The sequence below is a fragment of the Vulpes lagopus genome, chromosome 4 (genome assembly GCF_018345385.1).
Source record: "Vulpes lagopus strain Blue_001 chromosome 4, ASM1834538v1, whole genome shotgun sequence".
Taxonomy (NCBI): Eukaryota; Metazoa; Chordata; class Mammalia; order Carnivora; family Canidae; genus Vulpes; species Vulpes lagopus.
The window spans coordinates 84,111,071-84,129,096 of NC_054827.1; the positions used below are offsets into that span (position 1 = coordinate 84,111,071).

Here is an 18,026-nt window from a genome sequence, read left to right on the forward strand (position 1 = left end):
TAAGTCCTTTCAAGTTAAATCTCGGATTATGTAGTGTCTAGTCCCAAGTATCATTCAGAGATACCAGACGATCTTTTATCTTTAAAATACACACCACACGGCCATGATCAATGGCCCTAAAATCTCAGCAGATAACTAGTGTCACAAGCATGAGCAAAACAGTCATGATAAAAATGTAATGTGACTAACTGACCTTTTCCTTATGCAAAGATGGATAACTGTCTTTTTTCTGAGGTTAAAAAAAATCATTTCAGAAATATAGAAGGTCTAGAAATAAACCAGTTGCTTTGCTTTAAAAAAGGAGTTTCTTGAGTTCAGCTTTGAGCATGGCTCTCAGTGAGAGAAATGAAACAAGATATCCAGTATTAATCAGTTGCTGCTGTGACAGCCCCATCCCAGCTGGTCCTTTATTGAATACACATACAAACAAATCCATTTATGAAGAAAAATGCAAATAGCTAGGTGGTGAAAAGGAAAGACTGGAGCAAGGAAGGTTCTTGAAGCACACAATGACTTAGTCTTATCCCTCCATGCAACATTCCAAATAGTATGTCTTCCTGTATCAAGTTAAAAAAAAAAAGTCTTTACAAGAGAATGTCACTTCAAAAATCAAAACTTTGCAGGTACAAGATCATGTTTCAACCTCTAGTGGAGAAAGAAACTCCAGAACATTAAGCTCTTATTTTTGATTCCCTTTTATCAGCATCTTAAAATGAAGAAGACTCCAAAGCAACCTATCCTATCAAAACTTAATTGACAATTATTCCTTCTCCATAATATTTGACCCATTTCCAAGTCTTTTCATTGAGTTTTTACAATTTCTTAACTTGTTCAAATAACTACAAAGAATAATCACTGGCACTAACTACTTCCCTAAAAAGTTAAGATACTCTTTAGAATCTCTTGATTTCCCTTCCTCTCCACTGAAGAGAAAACAGAATTTTCACAGACACTAGACGAAACTGAAGTTCATCTTTTTGAGATATAAGATTGACCTCTCTCTCTCACACACACACACACACACACACACACACACACACACACAAGTATAATACTTCTTGGCCCTAGGGAAGAATTATCCAAGATCTTTAGAGATGCCCCTATTTCCACAGATAGGTTCTCACCATAAATACAACACAGAAGATTCAAAATGGTTAAATAGAGAAATAAATAGCAATAGGACTCTTGAGATGCTAAAACTGAGCTGTCCGTTAGATTTGATAGCTCACTGAACAATTCTTACACACTAGCCGACCACTGAGTACAGTTTGAATTTGTGCCTGAGAAAAAAATACATATTACTTCATATTGTGGATCTGCAGAGTCTCTCATGTGTAACTGAAACTGCAATTCTTGAGTCTGCAGCTGCCAAGGGCCTTACTCTATCATCTATTTATTTATGTATCAGCTACTTATCCACATATTTGGTTGTGGTTTTTCAGCTTAGATGGAGTCACTTTTTATTCTTAAAACTCACTATAATGCAGATCACCTTCAATGGCCAATCAAGCCTCTATATTTTAGAACTCTTATGGATTTTGCCAAGGACACTGAAACAATTAAACACACACATTCCATTGATAAAAAAACATTCTTGACATTTGTCCAGTGAAGCTGTCCTATGACATAATATATTATTGTAATTGTTGGGAAGACTTACTAAGTCCTCCAGCTATAATTCAGAATCTTTTTCCATGAGCAGGCCAGTCACTGCTTTCTAACTGCTCCCCCTCCCCACAAACACTGCAAATTTAATTCATTGTGAAAAGGTTTCATAAGAAAGCTAAACAAGTTCTCTAGGTTCACCGATCAGTGGAACTGGCCAAGGAAAACTTTCCACTGTGTCCTATGACTGTGTATGAAGTGAAGATATGGGAAGGACTGGATCTACTATTTGCCTTGGTTGCTAGGACTTAGCACGTGACTCCATGTGTTAGCTTCACACTGCATTTGAAAAATCATCTAATTTCACATTCAGCTTTCCGGCTCACAATATAATGCAAGCCATACTAGAATCTTTAAGCTCAAAACTGCAGGAACTTACTTCATGGGGAATACTACTCTTCCTAGATCTAAGCAGAGCAACGCAGAGGCGAAGTCTTGAAACACAAAACACAATATGGCCACTAGGTGACACTCTCCACCCACGATTATATGAGGAATGACCACCTAAGTCACTTAGCAGAATTTACACCACCTCCCAAATCATGACTATTCACTTCATGTGGCTGGATTAAAGGGTTATCTGTAATATGTCCTCTGAGTTTGTGAGGGAAAGTATGAAGAGAATACTTTGCTGGATGGACCCTCTGCTAAACCAGACTGGTTGCCTTCTCTTTTATGACAGGTCACAGCAGCTATAATCTGAATTTTTCTGACGGGGAAGTTCATCCACAATAGTTTTCTCCATTTTGTCTTTTGAAATGATCAGATTATTTATATTTACATCAATGGTGACATCACATCAAAAGCAAAGCCATATGTGTAATATCCACCCCATATCCTCGCAACAGGGCAGGTGGTAAGCAAACACCCATGCATGCAAATCAGTGTCTACAGTGTGATTCACATGTAGGTTTGTTGTTGTTTTTTTTAAGTAAAAACCCAGTCTAGACTAGCCATAAAAAGTGGCACCTGTACTAAAAGCTGATTTCTGTGTGTGCAAACCCCTCTCGTCTCCTGGAACGGTCAGTGTCGCCCCGGACTCTCACAGCTACAAGTCATACCCAAGGCAGTGGACGCCAAGGGGAAACAGATAACCAACCACCAAGTACAAAAGCAACCTCCACAAATAGAAAACACTTTTCTGAGAGGACTGCCTCCCCATTTGAAACATATGCTGATAAGAAAACCACCTTTTCACCAAATAAAGAGCTCCGAATAATCACTCTGGGTTACCCACAGCCTTTCAGAACATAGGTCAAACGGTTATCTGTGAGGAAGTTAGGAGGACTACTTATTAAAGAAATCAAAACATTTGGTGACTTTAAAATGCCTCCCCCCCCACCCCCAGATGGTTGTGGTACACAATAGGCATTTGTTTCCAGTCTGTGGGGGGCATATTGAACTCTGTTTTACTTAACTCCTAGGGGCAAAAGACCTGCCTTCCAGGAGAGATAGAGAGTGGTCTTCTGATCCTTGTGCTTGCTTACGGTTAGCCTGGTCTGGGTCCTTCTTTATATGTGTTTTAAGGGAGGTTATGGTCTTGCTGTTGTCTTTTAGTCAAAGACCACAAGGTAAAAATTTAAAGAACAGCTTTGTTTTAACGGAGAAAGGGACATTTGTTTTGGTGGCACTGCCCTGGGCTGGCAGGCTGGAGCTGGACCTACAAACATGAATATAAAGGCCAGAAAAGCTAACTTGGGGTCTCCTGATGGTTGTAAAAGTGGCAATATGCCCGTTATTTTCCTAGCTGGCAAATCTCTGTGCGGGACAGACAATCTGGCAGCTCTGGAGTCCAGCACTAGTCTCGTGTAATAGTGTGAGCTCACTGCCCTACAGGGCTGCAGTTCCAAATTTTCCAAAGGATGTGAGTTCCCCCCACTGTGAGAGCCCTTGGAGTGGGAGCCAGAGCCCTGCAGAGCCCTTTGCACTGCCCCCGTCAGATGGTGCCCGTGGCTCCCTCAGCCCAAGCTCCTCTGCACAGGTCTTCGGTCAGGAAGTGCTAACCATCCCAGGCAGTGGGAGACTGCCAAGACCCATTCCACATTTCTGTTTGCCTTTTCCACGAATTGCCTTAGAGTAACTAGCGATCACATTTAACCATATCTGTACGGGATTTGGGAGTTGCGTAGAGCACTGCTAGAAAAGCATCAGTGAGAAGGAACTACTGCACTGATTTTTTTTTTAAGGATAATCCTGTCGATTATGGAGTGATTTTGCAGCCATGGCTAAGTGTCCGTCCCTCCAGCTGTGTGATGCACCCCGGGCTCACCGCATTCAAGTCAAGGCAAGGCCGGGGTGCGGGCTTCACGTCCCAGAACTACTCTAGGACCTGCTAAAATTCACACGTAGGACCCCAACAACCAGTCCTTTGTGTCAAATCAGATTGAACTGCAACACGAGTAAAGATGCTTATTGGGAGCTCAGTGGTCTTTTGCAGAACAGAAACTGTGAACCCTTCCACTCGTGAGTAATGTTCTGAAGGAGGAGGAAAGAGCATATGTTTTCCTTGGCTTGTAGGTTCATATAGTGAAGCTGTGAGGTTCGACATAATTAAATTACTGCTGATATGCAGTGTGACTTGTTCACAGACAAGTGGCATTTGACTGGGAGCTCGGGCTGCACCACAGCTGACACACACCCGTCTGCAAATCCCTGGCAGAAAGTCTTCTGATGTTTTCAGGCAGAAAAAAGTAAAACTTGGAAGTTTTTGGCTGGGGGGTGTCATTTTGCATTGTTCTCTGCCAAATCATGGGCAATCCTTTCAAATGACCAGAAACCTACAGACAAGCTTGGAAAACACTGGGAACTAATTCTTTCTCTTGATTCTCTTTTCCATGTCCAAGCCATCTGGGAGAGGGAGGAGGATAGGGACCTCCGTGTTTATAAAAGGGAAATAATGATGCATTCCTGCAGGAAAAAAATAATGGTTTATGGCCTGCAACTTGTTACTCGTTTTCTCTGCCCCTTTCAAGTGTCTCTTCCTGAGTTAAGGGCTATTCCTTTATGGTTCCTACCTCTTTTTCAAAGCTGGGTTTTCTCACATTACTTTGCGTGACAGCCTGACATGTTTATTTATGAAAAAAAGTAAAGGGGCCTCTGTATTTGAAGTCGATCCACAAACCTGGCTATTCTCATGCATTGACTGGAACCAGGAGGGTAACCTGGTGCGGTGGCCCAAGTTCTAGGTGTGCCAGCTTGCCAGGGCTGAACCATGCTTATCAAAATGACAATTAAAAAAAAACGCAAAATTCAGTTATCTTCCAGAAATATTTTTCAAGTAGGATTTTTTTAAGCGTGGAAGGCTACCAATTAGCCTTCTGCAACCTCTTTCACGACAGTCAAGGGGTAAGATGAGTTGGTCAGAGCTAGAAAATAAGATATTTCTGGTTCTGTGTATTAGTAACTTGCTTGAGAACTTCCTGGTTAGATTCAGACAAATGCAGGGGAGAAGAAGTCTTCCTGTCTTCCCCAGCAGAAGCTGACAGTCAAGGAGGCCATGACTACCTCCCAGGAAGCTGACAAGCCGCAGCCTCTCAGGGAGCAGCAAGGTGCCCACAGAGTAGGGATGACTGAAGGAAAATGTGAAAGACACGTAGAAAATGTTTTTTTTTTAAATGCCTATGAGTAATGTCAAGGACCCTTTCTCCCCCCCCTCCCCCAAACAAATCAAATTCTCTAAAAGTTCCTCAACATTTTAAAAGGGAACTGGGTTGTCAGTTCCGTTCAATCCTCAACCTCTGGCCAACACTATCTAAGGTGACATTTTTCTTTGAAGTGGCTGCTTCTGATCCGCTGAAGCATCCAGTCCCCAGTGGTGAGGAGTAAGCTTTGATGGTGCTACACAAACTCACTAAAGAGAAGAGAGAAAGGTCCAAATTCTCCCCTTGGGAGACTTTATTTCTGAGGGTCAGAGAGAGGAGGGAGCAAGACTGTAACAGGTTCAATCTCTGAGGTCCACAGGTTGATTTTAAACCATCTGGCTGGGGAGATACGCTATACAAAGTAGTGTCACGAAGGCACCTAACAGTTTCCAATCCCTAATTGTGCTATCCATGGACACTCTATGGTCTGTAGTTGAAAAGAAAGTTGTGAAAATGACTTTGCTCAGACAGGAAGCCCATAGATGGGGCCGTAAAAATGATTCCAGAGTTTTCCCTCATGTCTGACTCCCTCTGTGCTTGAAAGACCAGACTCGGACAGAAGGTGAATAAATGAAGGTCTGTCCAGCCTTAGGCAACCAATTCACCCGTGGTCAACTGATCTATAAAAAAATAAAACGATCTGATAACATTCAGGAGTAAGATTTTCTTTTGCTTGTTTTACTACATTTTGGATTTGGATAATAAGGGTTTTTTTTTTTAAGTCATTTTTCTTCGGAAAGTTTAATATGTGCCTATCTTGAAAAAAAAAATCTTCCTTCTAAGTTCTGAGTAATTGGTGGTTTCCTCAAGCTTCATGGAAAATCTGCCCTGATATAACTCAAACCTGCAGGGGAGGCAGAGGCTGAAAAGTTTGCTTTCCATTTTTTCTTCCCAGCGTTTATTGTAAATGTATTCTTGGGACAACCATGGACAACACTGTCATCATTTCCAGTAGGCACATCTGTTTTCTTCTGGGTTAATAACTTTTGTAAGATGCATTATGTTCAGCTATATATATCTGTTTTGGGGGAACGTTTTTGTTTCTTTTCACCATTTTTGAAATCTCACGTATTATGTTTTAAGTTTTTCGCACTGATACAACATTAAATAAACTATTTAACTTAGGTGAACATGCATTGTCACAAAGAGGTTTGGCCAAAAGACTTCATTTGGTCATTTCATGGTTCAAAAGATAACAGAGTAAGTTGATGGAGCAATGTATTAAATGTTATCATTCAAAAACATTTATTAAGTACCTATTTTTGTCAACAACTCTGCTAGGTGCTGAAAAAACAGAGCTGAAAGGTAATCCCTGCCTCAGAAAGCTCAGTGTCAGGAAATCAGCCCCACAAGGGTCAGTGGTAGAATGGAAAAAGGACACCAGGGGCTTCTGGAACACAGTGGAGGAAGTCTAGTCATACCCAAAGGGGAAGGCTTCCTGGAAGAAGGAGACTCTTGGAGGGAAAAAGGCATTTCAACATTAATTAAATATAGTCCGACAAGAGATGAGAACATTCTAAGCACTAGGGCAAGAGTATGCGAAGACCTTCAGGACTTAGATGCCATGGCTTATTTATCCCAGGAACTGTGAGTATTTTGAGATGATACAGCTTAGGAAGTGGTAGGTAGAGCTGGTGGGCTTGGCATGCCACGCTAATAATTAGAATTGTGCACTGCAGGCAAGGGGAAGGTGTTGCAGAATTTCAAGAAGAGAGTAACAAGAGTTCAGAGCAGAGGGAGAGGCAGGCCACAGGCCCTGGAAAACAGACCTGGGGGAAACACTTCAGACTAGTCATTCATTTAACAATTAGGTTAAAGAAAGAACTTAAAAGTCAGCTAAAAGTAGAGAAGCTAGATAAGAAATGTTTGTTTAAGTTTGCCAGCTTTAATGTGTATTTAACTTGGATGGTTTAACTTAGTGTCTTTGAAGACATTACTTGGGTGGCAAGTAAAGTAATTCATTATTGCAGTTATTTGTCAGAGTTTCTAATAAAGTACTTGGGACATTTCGCTCTCAAGAGATGAATAGTCCAGTTAAAGGATAACTCATTAGTAGAAAGCCCAGGGACAAACTGAAATGTGACTAGTTATTCGAAAACCAAGTGACAAAATAAAAACTGAAATGTGTCAGGAGAAAATAACCTTAATAGAAATCATAAGGTTAAGGCTAGACTCAATCTCTGCATGAGTACACTTTAGTGAAACTTATGGGTCAAGACCCCAAGTGATAATAAAAAAGATTTTGAATATATAACAAAATCCAGAATTTGGCGCGTGATCGCTGCCGTATTATTGGGGCCAATAACGTGGAAGGAGTCGATCAGAATCTGAAGAGTAAGGGCAATTAGATAACTCAGCCTAATAACATCATTTGGTACAAGCATACAAATTGACTTAGTCTAGCTGTACAGCGTAATCATGTTAAATATGATATAATTATACCACAAGTTCACCGGAAGCATAGTTTCATTACATCAAGAAAAGACATTATTGAGACTGAAAAACCTAACATAAACGTGTTTGTTTTTACTGACTCGTAAGGCTGAATAACAAAAGATAACATACGGTAAACAGCAGAGGTTCTTTTGGTTTTAATGCTGCTCTACCTCCCAAGAAGAATAAGCCCTAATAAATCTTTCAAACCAAAAAAAAAAAAAATGGGAGCAAAGAGGAGAGAGGGGAAATCACTCTAAAACATAAACAAAGGCCTTCAAATTGCACACAGTCAAGGTAACACCATTTCCAAGTGTAAGCAGACACTGCCTTCCCCGATGCAGAGTTTACTATCGGGGATATTTTCAAAGGCAAGACACTTGGGGTAAACAGCGCAACAAGAAGAACTATTTTATTCAAAGCCTGCAAACATATGGAACCTGTTAGGGGGCTGGTGGCTGCAGAAAGAACTACAAACGAGTTTAAGAGACACCTAGGCTGTCTCGGAAAGGAAGGGAAAGAGGCGAGGGTGGTTACAAAAGCAGAGTGGGCCAGAGATCAGTCAAATGGGAGGGAGACAGGCTGTGGGGCAGATGGTCTTTTCTGTTCCAAAATGTTCAAAGTTAGGGACACTCCTTAGCACACTTTTATTTTACACAAAGAGGGAATTAAGAAGAAACCAAAGGTCTGTCAGATTGCTTTCTGGATTTGCTCGTGTCATTTCTTTGATACACTTTGCTTGTTTATATAATTCGTCTGCTGCCTTCTTCCAACTAAAGCCCTCACTGGATGCTCTCTTCATAACCCTCAGGTTTTAACGTAAAAATGTAAACATGTAAACTAAAGTAGGGCTCTTGTTTGCCTTGTACTGTTATCTTCATGAGATATGTCATCTTCCTCTGAAAATTTCCTGGGAAGATCAAGATTCGTTTTTTGCAAAGTGCAATGCTCATTTATTGACCAACTTTAGGACCAGTGTAGACCATGGAAATGACAATTAAGTAATTTTTTTTTACAGTATTTTTCACAGCCCATTAAAAGTTAATGGACATGAACAAAAAAATAGTTGCACTGGCTTGCTTTGGCATAGTGGAATAATGACATCTGATGAGTGAAGCTCACCTGAATGGCAACCTGGCAGGAAAGAAAAGCTCCCTAAGATATTTTTACAGGCCTCACACAGCTGCCAGCTATAAGCCGATATTCAGTGTCGTTAACCAAGCTCATAGGTGGTACAGGGCCTTGTCCTAGACACCATAAGAAATATAAAGCAAGCAAGAGAACCACTTCTTTGAAAAGCTGAACTCCTAATGACCAGAATAAATATCTAGAAACACACAAAGACTCTATGAACAAAAACAGATCAATTCTATATAATCAACAACAGATTGGAAGTTGGGGACTTGACCCAATCAGGTTGGTGTGTATGTAAAAAATGACACTTAATACACAGCACACCTGGCCAAATACAGCTATTCTAGGTTCAGGGCAGGAACATACCAGTACATTTTGAGATAAGTCATGGTCAAGGTCTGCAAGGCACAAGTAAGTACCAACCAAACCCCACCTGAGTTCCTGGCATTCTAGCTTCTGTAATACAGTGGGGACCTCACAGGACCTGCACTTCTCAGCGGGCTATGTGTAAGGGAAAGTGTGTGGGAGGAGGATTAAGAGTGGGTCTTCAGACCCAATTTATTCCATAGAAACGAAGTTTTCATTCAACAAAAGAAAACTCGATAAATGCCTATACTATGTAAAACATATTAACAAAATTATAAAAACAGTTTTAACAGAAAAAATCCTTTAACTTTTATGTTCAAATATAAATTAAATGAATAGAATCAAAATAGTTCATTTTCCACTGAAATTCATCTAGAAGGACTCATGCCCTTACCAGTCACTATGATCTAACTGACCAAAATAATCTGCCCTGAAATCATTATTTATTTTTGCAAAATAAAAATTTACAGATGCAACAACTGCAGATACACCATCCAGTTAGGACAATTAGGAAACAATGAGTATTGATCCAGAGGCTGTGGCTCATGTATCTTACTGGGAATATATTTTATGGACAATCTACCTTCGCTATTCTTTCTGCATCTTGCCAAAGGACCTACTTATGAAACTGAATGACAAATAGTGCTGATTAAACATAAGGAGTGATGACAGAGAGAGAGCAGGCCAGGCTTTATTTTAGGGTTGCTCAAGGCAAAATGTAATAAGGGAAATCTTTTCAAGTCAAGGAGGTGCCAGCCAGAATAAAGCATGGCTTTGGAGACTGGCTTCACCACCTAATAGTATTGTGACTCCAGGCAAAAATCTCAACCCAACTTACCTTCCCTTTCTTTACCTGTGAAACACTTCATATTCCCTTAAAGGTCGTCATGGGGAATTAACAAATGAAAGTGCTGAGTATAGCAACTGACACAAAGATGAACCAAAGAGTATGTCCATAAAGACACGGAATAGCTTTCTTAAGCACAGAGTGGAACTTCCAAAAGCTGAGAGTCCTTTGGCCTCTGTTCTAGGATGAACTTAACATTGTGCCAAACTCATTAAATCCAGATGAGTGGCAAGTAATAAATGAAATTTAGGCACCTAAATAACTCAGACACAAAAAGAGCTTAAACACTATTTTCAATTTTTCCTGTTATTTATCTAATTTAGAATTAAACTTAACTTACTGTCCAGCCCAGGGGATCCCGACTTGTCTGCGTTTTAGAATCACCTGGAGAACACATGGAAAATATAGCCAGCTGCCAAAGGTTTTGCTTTAATGAGCTTGAGTTGATGGCTAGGCACCAGTTGTTAAATCATGTTCCCCAGGTGATTCTAATGAACAGCCAGTGCCTAGAACCACTAGTATAGCTAACCACACTTGGACTATTTCTAAAAAATTACACTCATATGTATTCAGAGCGGTGACTCAGAACAGGTTCAGCTGTCCGAAGAATCTTATTTCAGCCTACTCAAGTTTGTGGCCAGTATTACCAATGCACTCCTTTTTTTAAGAAAGAGAAAAAGCTTAAAAAACTACATATTTAGTCAGCAGAGTTTGAATGGAAGAAAATCCACAGATCAAAATTCAGCAATCTTTTTTAAGATTGAAAAAATGAGCCCTTTGGTTTGGATAAAAATGAGCCATGCCACATAGATTTCCCATGCAATCATGTAAGAGGGAAAAGTATTTTTTTTAAGGCCTTTTCTCTTGCATTTATTCTCTCCCCCCACCTTTTTTTTTTTTTTTTTTTTTTTAAGCTATAAAAAGCAAAGACAACCATCTGAAAGACAAACCTGAGGCATTTCTCCTGATTACTTGGTTTTCCAGTTCAGAGTCACCGTGATTGGAGCGCTGGTAGTGGATCAGTTCACATGGACCCTATTCTAACACTCATTTACCTTACCGAGTGACCCTGAGCAAGTCATTTAACTGGCCTCCAGGCAAAGCAAATACACCCTCAACATGCAATCAGTACACCCTCCCAGGTTCCGGGAACCGTATCATTTTTCATGAGCCACTTACCAGTGTGCTGCCATCGGTCCAACGGAAGTCATGTTCAAACATCTTGTCATTGAGGCCTATCCACTGATAATCATGCCCCACACCTAGGAGAAGGGAAATAACAGATATTTTTACTACCTTTCCCATATATGGATGAAATGTAGCAAAGAAAATTATTTTCAGAGTGAATCATGCATCCTCTTTTCTGGCTGGATTTTTGTTTAGTTGCTCATAAAAATCTCTCATAGTCTAACTATCTTTTGTTCTTCTGCCCAATGTGCTTTAAACTAAAAAACTAATTCACAAAGACTGAGAAACAGTAAAATATCAGACATAAGAAAACAATTCTCTTGCAGTTTACTATAATTAATATTTTCCATCCTTACTCATGATAAAAACTTTCCTATATTATTATTATTAAGCTATGCCATTGGCAAAAATTCAGTGACCCAATAAAATGTCACAGATCATTCCCATGCTAGTCTGGCTTTGGAAACCACATGTTTCTTCTCAAAGCACTTTAAACAGTGAACACCTAGATGAGACAGTTCTACCAAATTATCTTCAAAAATAATTACTTTCATCATGAGATGAGTCGCTGGCAAGAATATCATGCAAAAAGTCACAATGAGCCTCCATACAGATTGCAAATTAACACTCAGACTTCTAAAAGATGGCAGGCACTATGGGAACATATTTAATAGAGCATCAAACAATACTTGATAAGCAAAAAACTTGTAGATATCCACTACATAAAAGGTAGCCGCCTTCCTCTTTGCTCTAGTTGAAGGAGTTCTTCAACAGCTCTGGTAGTAAGTTTCACTGGCTTCCAGTCTCCCATTTTTTTCATGTTCTTAATAGAAAGCCCACTTTCTATGGCCTAAAACCATTAGCACCTTGGATGAGAACCAGTTTTGTGCAGAGGGTAGGATTGGGGTGCTGCCAACAATTACAATTTTAATTAGTCAGATAAAAATAACTGAAATAAAAATAAGTAATAATGAAAATACAAATAATGAAAGCAATTTTCTCTTTAAGGCCAGACAACATATGCACATCTTGGAACTAGAACTACAAAGGCAGCTATGAGAAGAATGAGATGGAAGGAACCACAAGAAGGGGCCATTTCCAGAAGACAGAGAATGACCAAGTGGCAGGGTCATGGGACTCAAGCTATCGCATGCCGTCTCACCCAGGACTGCTGGCAGACCAGGAAACGCCTTCCTCTGTTACGCTGAGTGTTTCTCAAAGTGGGGGGACTCACCTGGGGGGGGGGTGACTTTATGTAGTTGAGAGATTTGAGAAATTGAACCACAATGGAGAAGACTACATCTATAGAATAGGATACGGAGAACACTAGGAAGATGGGGAGGCCCAGCGAAGCTTCAGGAAGCCTGCGTGTGTTTGGTACGTACGGTTCACAAACATCTGTTCCTCGTGAGACAGGATGCTTGTGAGATGCGCGCCCTGCAGACGGCATTCCCGTTCAGCTGCGTCCCACGTGCGCCGATGGGCGAAGTATTTGTAGCACTGGCCTTGGAATTTGTGCCAGCCGTAGTCACACGTCTCTGTGTCTGGAAGAGACAAGGCAGGGTCTCCTTAATCTCACCCACGTCACTCACTCTGGCCTCATGGATCTAAGCGTGAGGAAGAAGGCCTAAGCTGGCATCAACGCAATGACCCTGAAGTTATGTATTAATGCAATTTGGTGGCGATGACAAAGGATGACAAAGACAGCTGACTCCTGCCGAGTGGGTGGCTCTACGTCTCTGGACCAAAAAGGCAAGGAGCTAACTGCAGTTTCCTTGATTAGAGCCAGTTTCAGCAGGAAAGCAAATGCAGAGAGGGGCCAGACCAAACTTCTCAGGCCCAGTGTCTACTGACTCCCGGGTGAAGGACCCAGGGCGAAGTCCTCACAACACAACTTTTCTGAAGAGAATCATTCAAGTGATAAGATAAGAATTCCAGCTAATAGGATTATGAATGCTCTATTTGAATAAGGACTTCAAAGGCTCTGTGAGTAGTTCCTCTACTACTTCCCAGAGAGAGAGCTGGGTGGCCACAGGCTCTTGTCAAGATTTACAAAGAGAGCCCAAGAATCCTTCACGGGTAGTCAGCATCTGGGATGTCGCTGCGACTGCAGGCCTCCTTCCCCCAAAGGAGAGGAAGGAGAGGGGACTCCCCGCGCAAAGGCACCAGTATGTGAAGTTTCTTAAGAATGAAACAGCCTCAGTTCTTGAACGGCATGCCCCACGCTCCACTAGGCCCAGCGCACACGTGTCTGTGTTTATGTACGTACGTGTGTATTTTCTCTCCTGTAATGAGCACACTATAACCACTATCCCGGTGGGGGATGAGAGCATTTTTTAAATCCTCCCAAATTTTACACTGTCAGGAAGTTTCAGCTGTACTATCTAGATTCTAGGTTGTCTGCTTTTAAAAATTTTCACAGGACTTTCTGTGTCTCTCATGAATGAATGAATGAATGAATGAATAAATAAATAAATAAATAAATAAATAAATAAATAAATCTATCTTTAAAAAAAAAAGGGTGACACCTGGGTGGCTCAGCAGTTGGGTACCTGCCTTCAGCCCAGGGTGTGATCCTGGAGACCCGGGATCTAGTCCCACATCGGGCTCCCTGTAGGGAGCCTGCTTCTCCCTCTGCCTGTGTCTCTGCCTCTCTCTCTCTCTCTCTCTCTCTCTCTCTCATGAATAAACAAATTAAAAAATATTTTAAAGTATATATATTTTCATAGGAAAGCAGCCTGGCTCATCGTCCCATACTCTTGCTAACAACCTTCCCACAGAGTCATCCACGCACAGGTGGGGTCAACAGTATGTATTCAGTGATGATCAGTGGAAATGATTTTGACTATCACAAACACACCTCACAAAAGTACCAAGCTAGTTACATGCAAACACTGACAAAGCTGCAACGTTTATAGAATTTTAGGCACCCAGAAAACTTTCCAAACTACCTAAGAACCACCCTCCCTTCCCCTAATCTTACTGGTTGCTGAAGGACACAAAAACCTTCTAGATGAAATAAATGCTTGCTTCATACGTCAGACCTGGTGGCCAAACTGATAGCCACATCATCTCCTGACTCTCACACCATTCACTCCTCTTTCTATAATTGTGGGAAAGTATGTATTCGGAGAGATTTTCATGTTTTCCTGGCTCCAGGGATTTCAACCATCGTCATACAACAGATGCAGCTTATCTCAGAGAGCAGGCTTTATTTCAGTTTAGTCTACTGGGCGTGTTGTTTAGTTACAGCCAGCTGACTAATTGGTTTAAAGACTGTGCACTGGAAGTTTTGACTTTTATTAAAGTGTTGGTGGAGACCACCAAATCCCATAGGAAAAGAACCAAGGCGCAGCTAGACGGTTTAGCATAAAAGTAGCATTCAGCCCCCAAGGATGAAGTGCAATCTGGCTACTTGGATGCAGTAATTATCCTTTTGCGATGTTCCTGTGGAAGAATTTAGAGGTGAGGTAGGAGGGGTGGTGAGAAGAGCGATCTTCATATATCAGGGAGTTAGTTTATAGGGGAGGAGAATTGGAAAGATTTTCAGAAAACTCTTACTGCCAAAGTCAATCATGTGTTATTATGCTAGCATAGCTTGCCCTAACCATAGAGATTAATATTTATTTTAATACACCGCTTAAAATCCTAGAGGATCCCTAACATATTGAATAAGGCATTAGAAAAAAATTCTATGCACTCATATCTTCTGTTAACCCAATAGTTTCAGTTCGGTCATCTTTCTTTGTGTTTTATCATTAAAACAGATGATAGTTAAGTACTTTTCTCTTAAACCAAAAAAACCCCAAATGATCATAAAATTTAGATGCACGGCCACACCACTGCTACAGTGTTTTTCTCAGTCAAAAAGGGTGTGTATTGCTATCAGAACACAGGTCCCAAATGGGACTGCTTGTTTGTTTATTCATCTGTGCTACTGAAACATAGATTTATGTTACTAATGGTTATCAATACATGTGCAAATCCCACTTAACTGACTGTTTATTGAAAGAAAAAGCCAAATATGCACGTGAACTTACTTAACTTTTATAATTCATGAATTCACTAAATGCATAATGATGGCCTAGATATCAAGCAGCATCTTCTAGGATGCTATTCTGATAGGAGTTATCAGAAGTCTGTTTTTCCAATCTCACCTAAAAATAATGTGACACACATTTCATTTATTAAAAGCAACACATTTGGATGATATTTTTGTAAAAATCATCCGACATATTGAAATACTTATGCTTGAAGACTACTACAGTGCATAGGTTACATTACAAAGACCCAGATTTAGTTTTGTGTGTGTGCTGGCTGCCTGTGTGTGTTGGCTGTGGTGAGGGATGGTATGACGCCTCCTGTTCATCACTACAGAAGCCAAAACTATAACTTTTAAACAACTTTACTATAAAAAAAAAACAATTTTACTAAAAATGTATTCTCTTTATGTCATGCAGGTATTGTTGTCAATATCTAGGACATACAGCTGTCAAACCCTAAGAAACTGTCAACACTTAGGCACTTCTTGCTGGCAATCTGCATCACTGACTTTGGTTTGGGGCAACCTGTGTGTACAGAATTGTCCCCACTACAGAAGCCAAAACTATCACTTTTAAACAACTTTACTATAAAAAAAAAAAAAACAATTTTACTAAAAATGTATTCTCTTTATGTCATGCAGGTAATGTTGTCAATATCTAGGACATACAGCTGTCAAACCCTAAGAAACTGTCAACACTTAGGCACTTCTTGCTGGCAATCTGCATCACTGACTTTGGTTTGGGGCAACCTGTGTGTACAGAATTGTCCCCATACTGTTCTAAGATCCCCTTCTATCAGTTTCATATCAGTTATCATTCTACCCAAATAGGTCCCTTACTCCAGAGCTGCTGGGAGTTGGGAAGTTACTAATGCAGAGAAGAAAAGGTCAGCTGAAGAAACAACACAGTCATCACTGAAATTTGGATAGAAAACTGTTTAGACAACAATGCTGCTGGTAATGAAAAAAACATTTGTTCTTAGGCAACCTGAAAAGAGGGGAAAAAAATCTTTCAGGGTCCTGGCAATAAATCACAGAAGCACAGCTGCATCGGGTAAACAGCCTGGGATAGCTGTTTCTTAGCAAATAATGTGGATGAAAGTAACTTGCTTTAAGACAAAATAGAATGTACCTGAAAACTAAGTGGTACCATGAATGAGAGGGGAAAAAAGGAAAACTGTTTTTTTGTTTTTTAAGATGTTATTTCTTTATTCATGAGAGACACAGAGAGAGAGGCAGAGACACAGACAGAGGGAGAAGCAGGCTCCCTGCAGGATCCCAGGACTCCAGGATCACACCCTGAGCCAATGGCAGACCCTCAACCACTGAGCCACCCAAGTGCCCAAAAGCAAAACCTTTTTAATTTACACATAAGTAAAATGCTTATCTGTGAGAGTTACTTAAAAAGTGTGTTATTAAGATATTTAGAAAAACGGCTTTATAAGGCAGCCTAGGTTCATTTTTCCCACTCTCCAATTTACTAGCTGTGTGATCTTGAACATATCATTTTTCCTTTTGGAGCCTCAATTTCTGGCCCACTTACCACATAGAAACACTGTCAACTAAACAAAATGATGTACCTGGGAATATTTGGTAAACTATGAGGCATTCAACAAATAGCATCTCTTTTTATTCCCTGCCAAGAATGACGCTGAGTCACCAAGACTCAGGACGTTATCTAGTTTGCTCCAAGTTCCACCTCCAGTACCCAGGATAGCACTCAGAAGACAGTAGTAGGTGCTCAGTAAACATTTGTTGAATGAATGATTTTTTGGAACTGCTCCTAGGACTTGGAACTTGGAAGCCAGAATCACTTAAGCACATGTGACATTTCAAGTATCTCACCATTTCGTTTTCTTCAACAAATGGCCTCTTTCTTACTGTTTTCCTTAAGAAGATCTTGCCCAGTCAATTTTCATATTTACCTTTTAAATTCTAAACAGACTCATTCTACACAACAGAGAGAAAGAAAAACCTACAAATGGAGCCATCACTCACTCTCTTTGATTGGCAATTCAATACATGCTGCTTTAGGTTTTGTTCTAATTGTGGTGATGTCTGGATTAACATTGTAAAGCAGAATGCGCAGCCAGAACAATGTGTCTGAGTGTCTAATACGTTTTCATTCTGTCTGGTGGAACGGGAGTTTGGCACTGGGCGCTTTTGTCAAAGCCAAACCACCGCATGACTTTAAGTAAAGGAAATCGACATTTCAAAGCTGAGTATGCTGAATGTGCAATCTGTTTCTGATTGATGACTAGGAAATGTTACCATTAACCACCTAAAATACACTCTCACGTTGGCCATAAAATACAAATTACAGGGATCATGAGATTCAAGCAGTCATGAACACAGGCCTTTGTTTCATTCAGAAAAAGTAGATGCTTGTGTCATAGGAAAATTGCCTGTTGACCAGATGTACCATACCTTTTACATGACATTTGCTAAGCCAAAGCTAATGTGTTCTAACAACTAAAGCAGTGCACTTTCTAGAGATGACTGACTAGGAAAAATGGGCCCATTGACTCTCAAATGCTTGGGAGGAGAAAATAAAGGCAACTAGCATTGAACTTGATACTCCTTGTATCAAGGTGTACACTACACCTTGTATACTACAAGCCACCCAGGTGGATTAAGGTCAATGCCTAGTTTGTCTTCAGGAAGAATACTTACAACACGTTCCTTTTGTTGGCTAGATGCCCTTAAATTC

General features: G+C 40.5%; 1 protein-coding gene across 4 annotated transcripts in view; it reads right to left on the reverse strand.

Moving 5' to 3' along the window:
* The window catches only part of VCAN (versican), a 112,596-nt gene that overhangs the window by 14,897 nt on the left and 79,673 nt on the right, over positions 1–18,026 (reverse strand). For all 4 annotated transcript variants that reach the window (XM_041752019.1, XM_041752018.1, XM_041752020.1 and 1 more), the window contains 2 exons: positions 12,660–12,818; positions 11,266–11,348 (listed from right to left, as the gene is read on the reverse strand). In XM_041752019.1, coding sequence (XP_041607953.1) covers positions 11,266–11,348; positions 12,660–12,818 — 242 coding nt within the window. The remainder of the gene's footprint in view (positions 1–11,265; positions 11,349–12,659; positions 12,819–18,026) is intronic.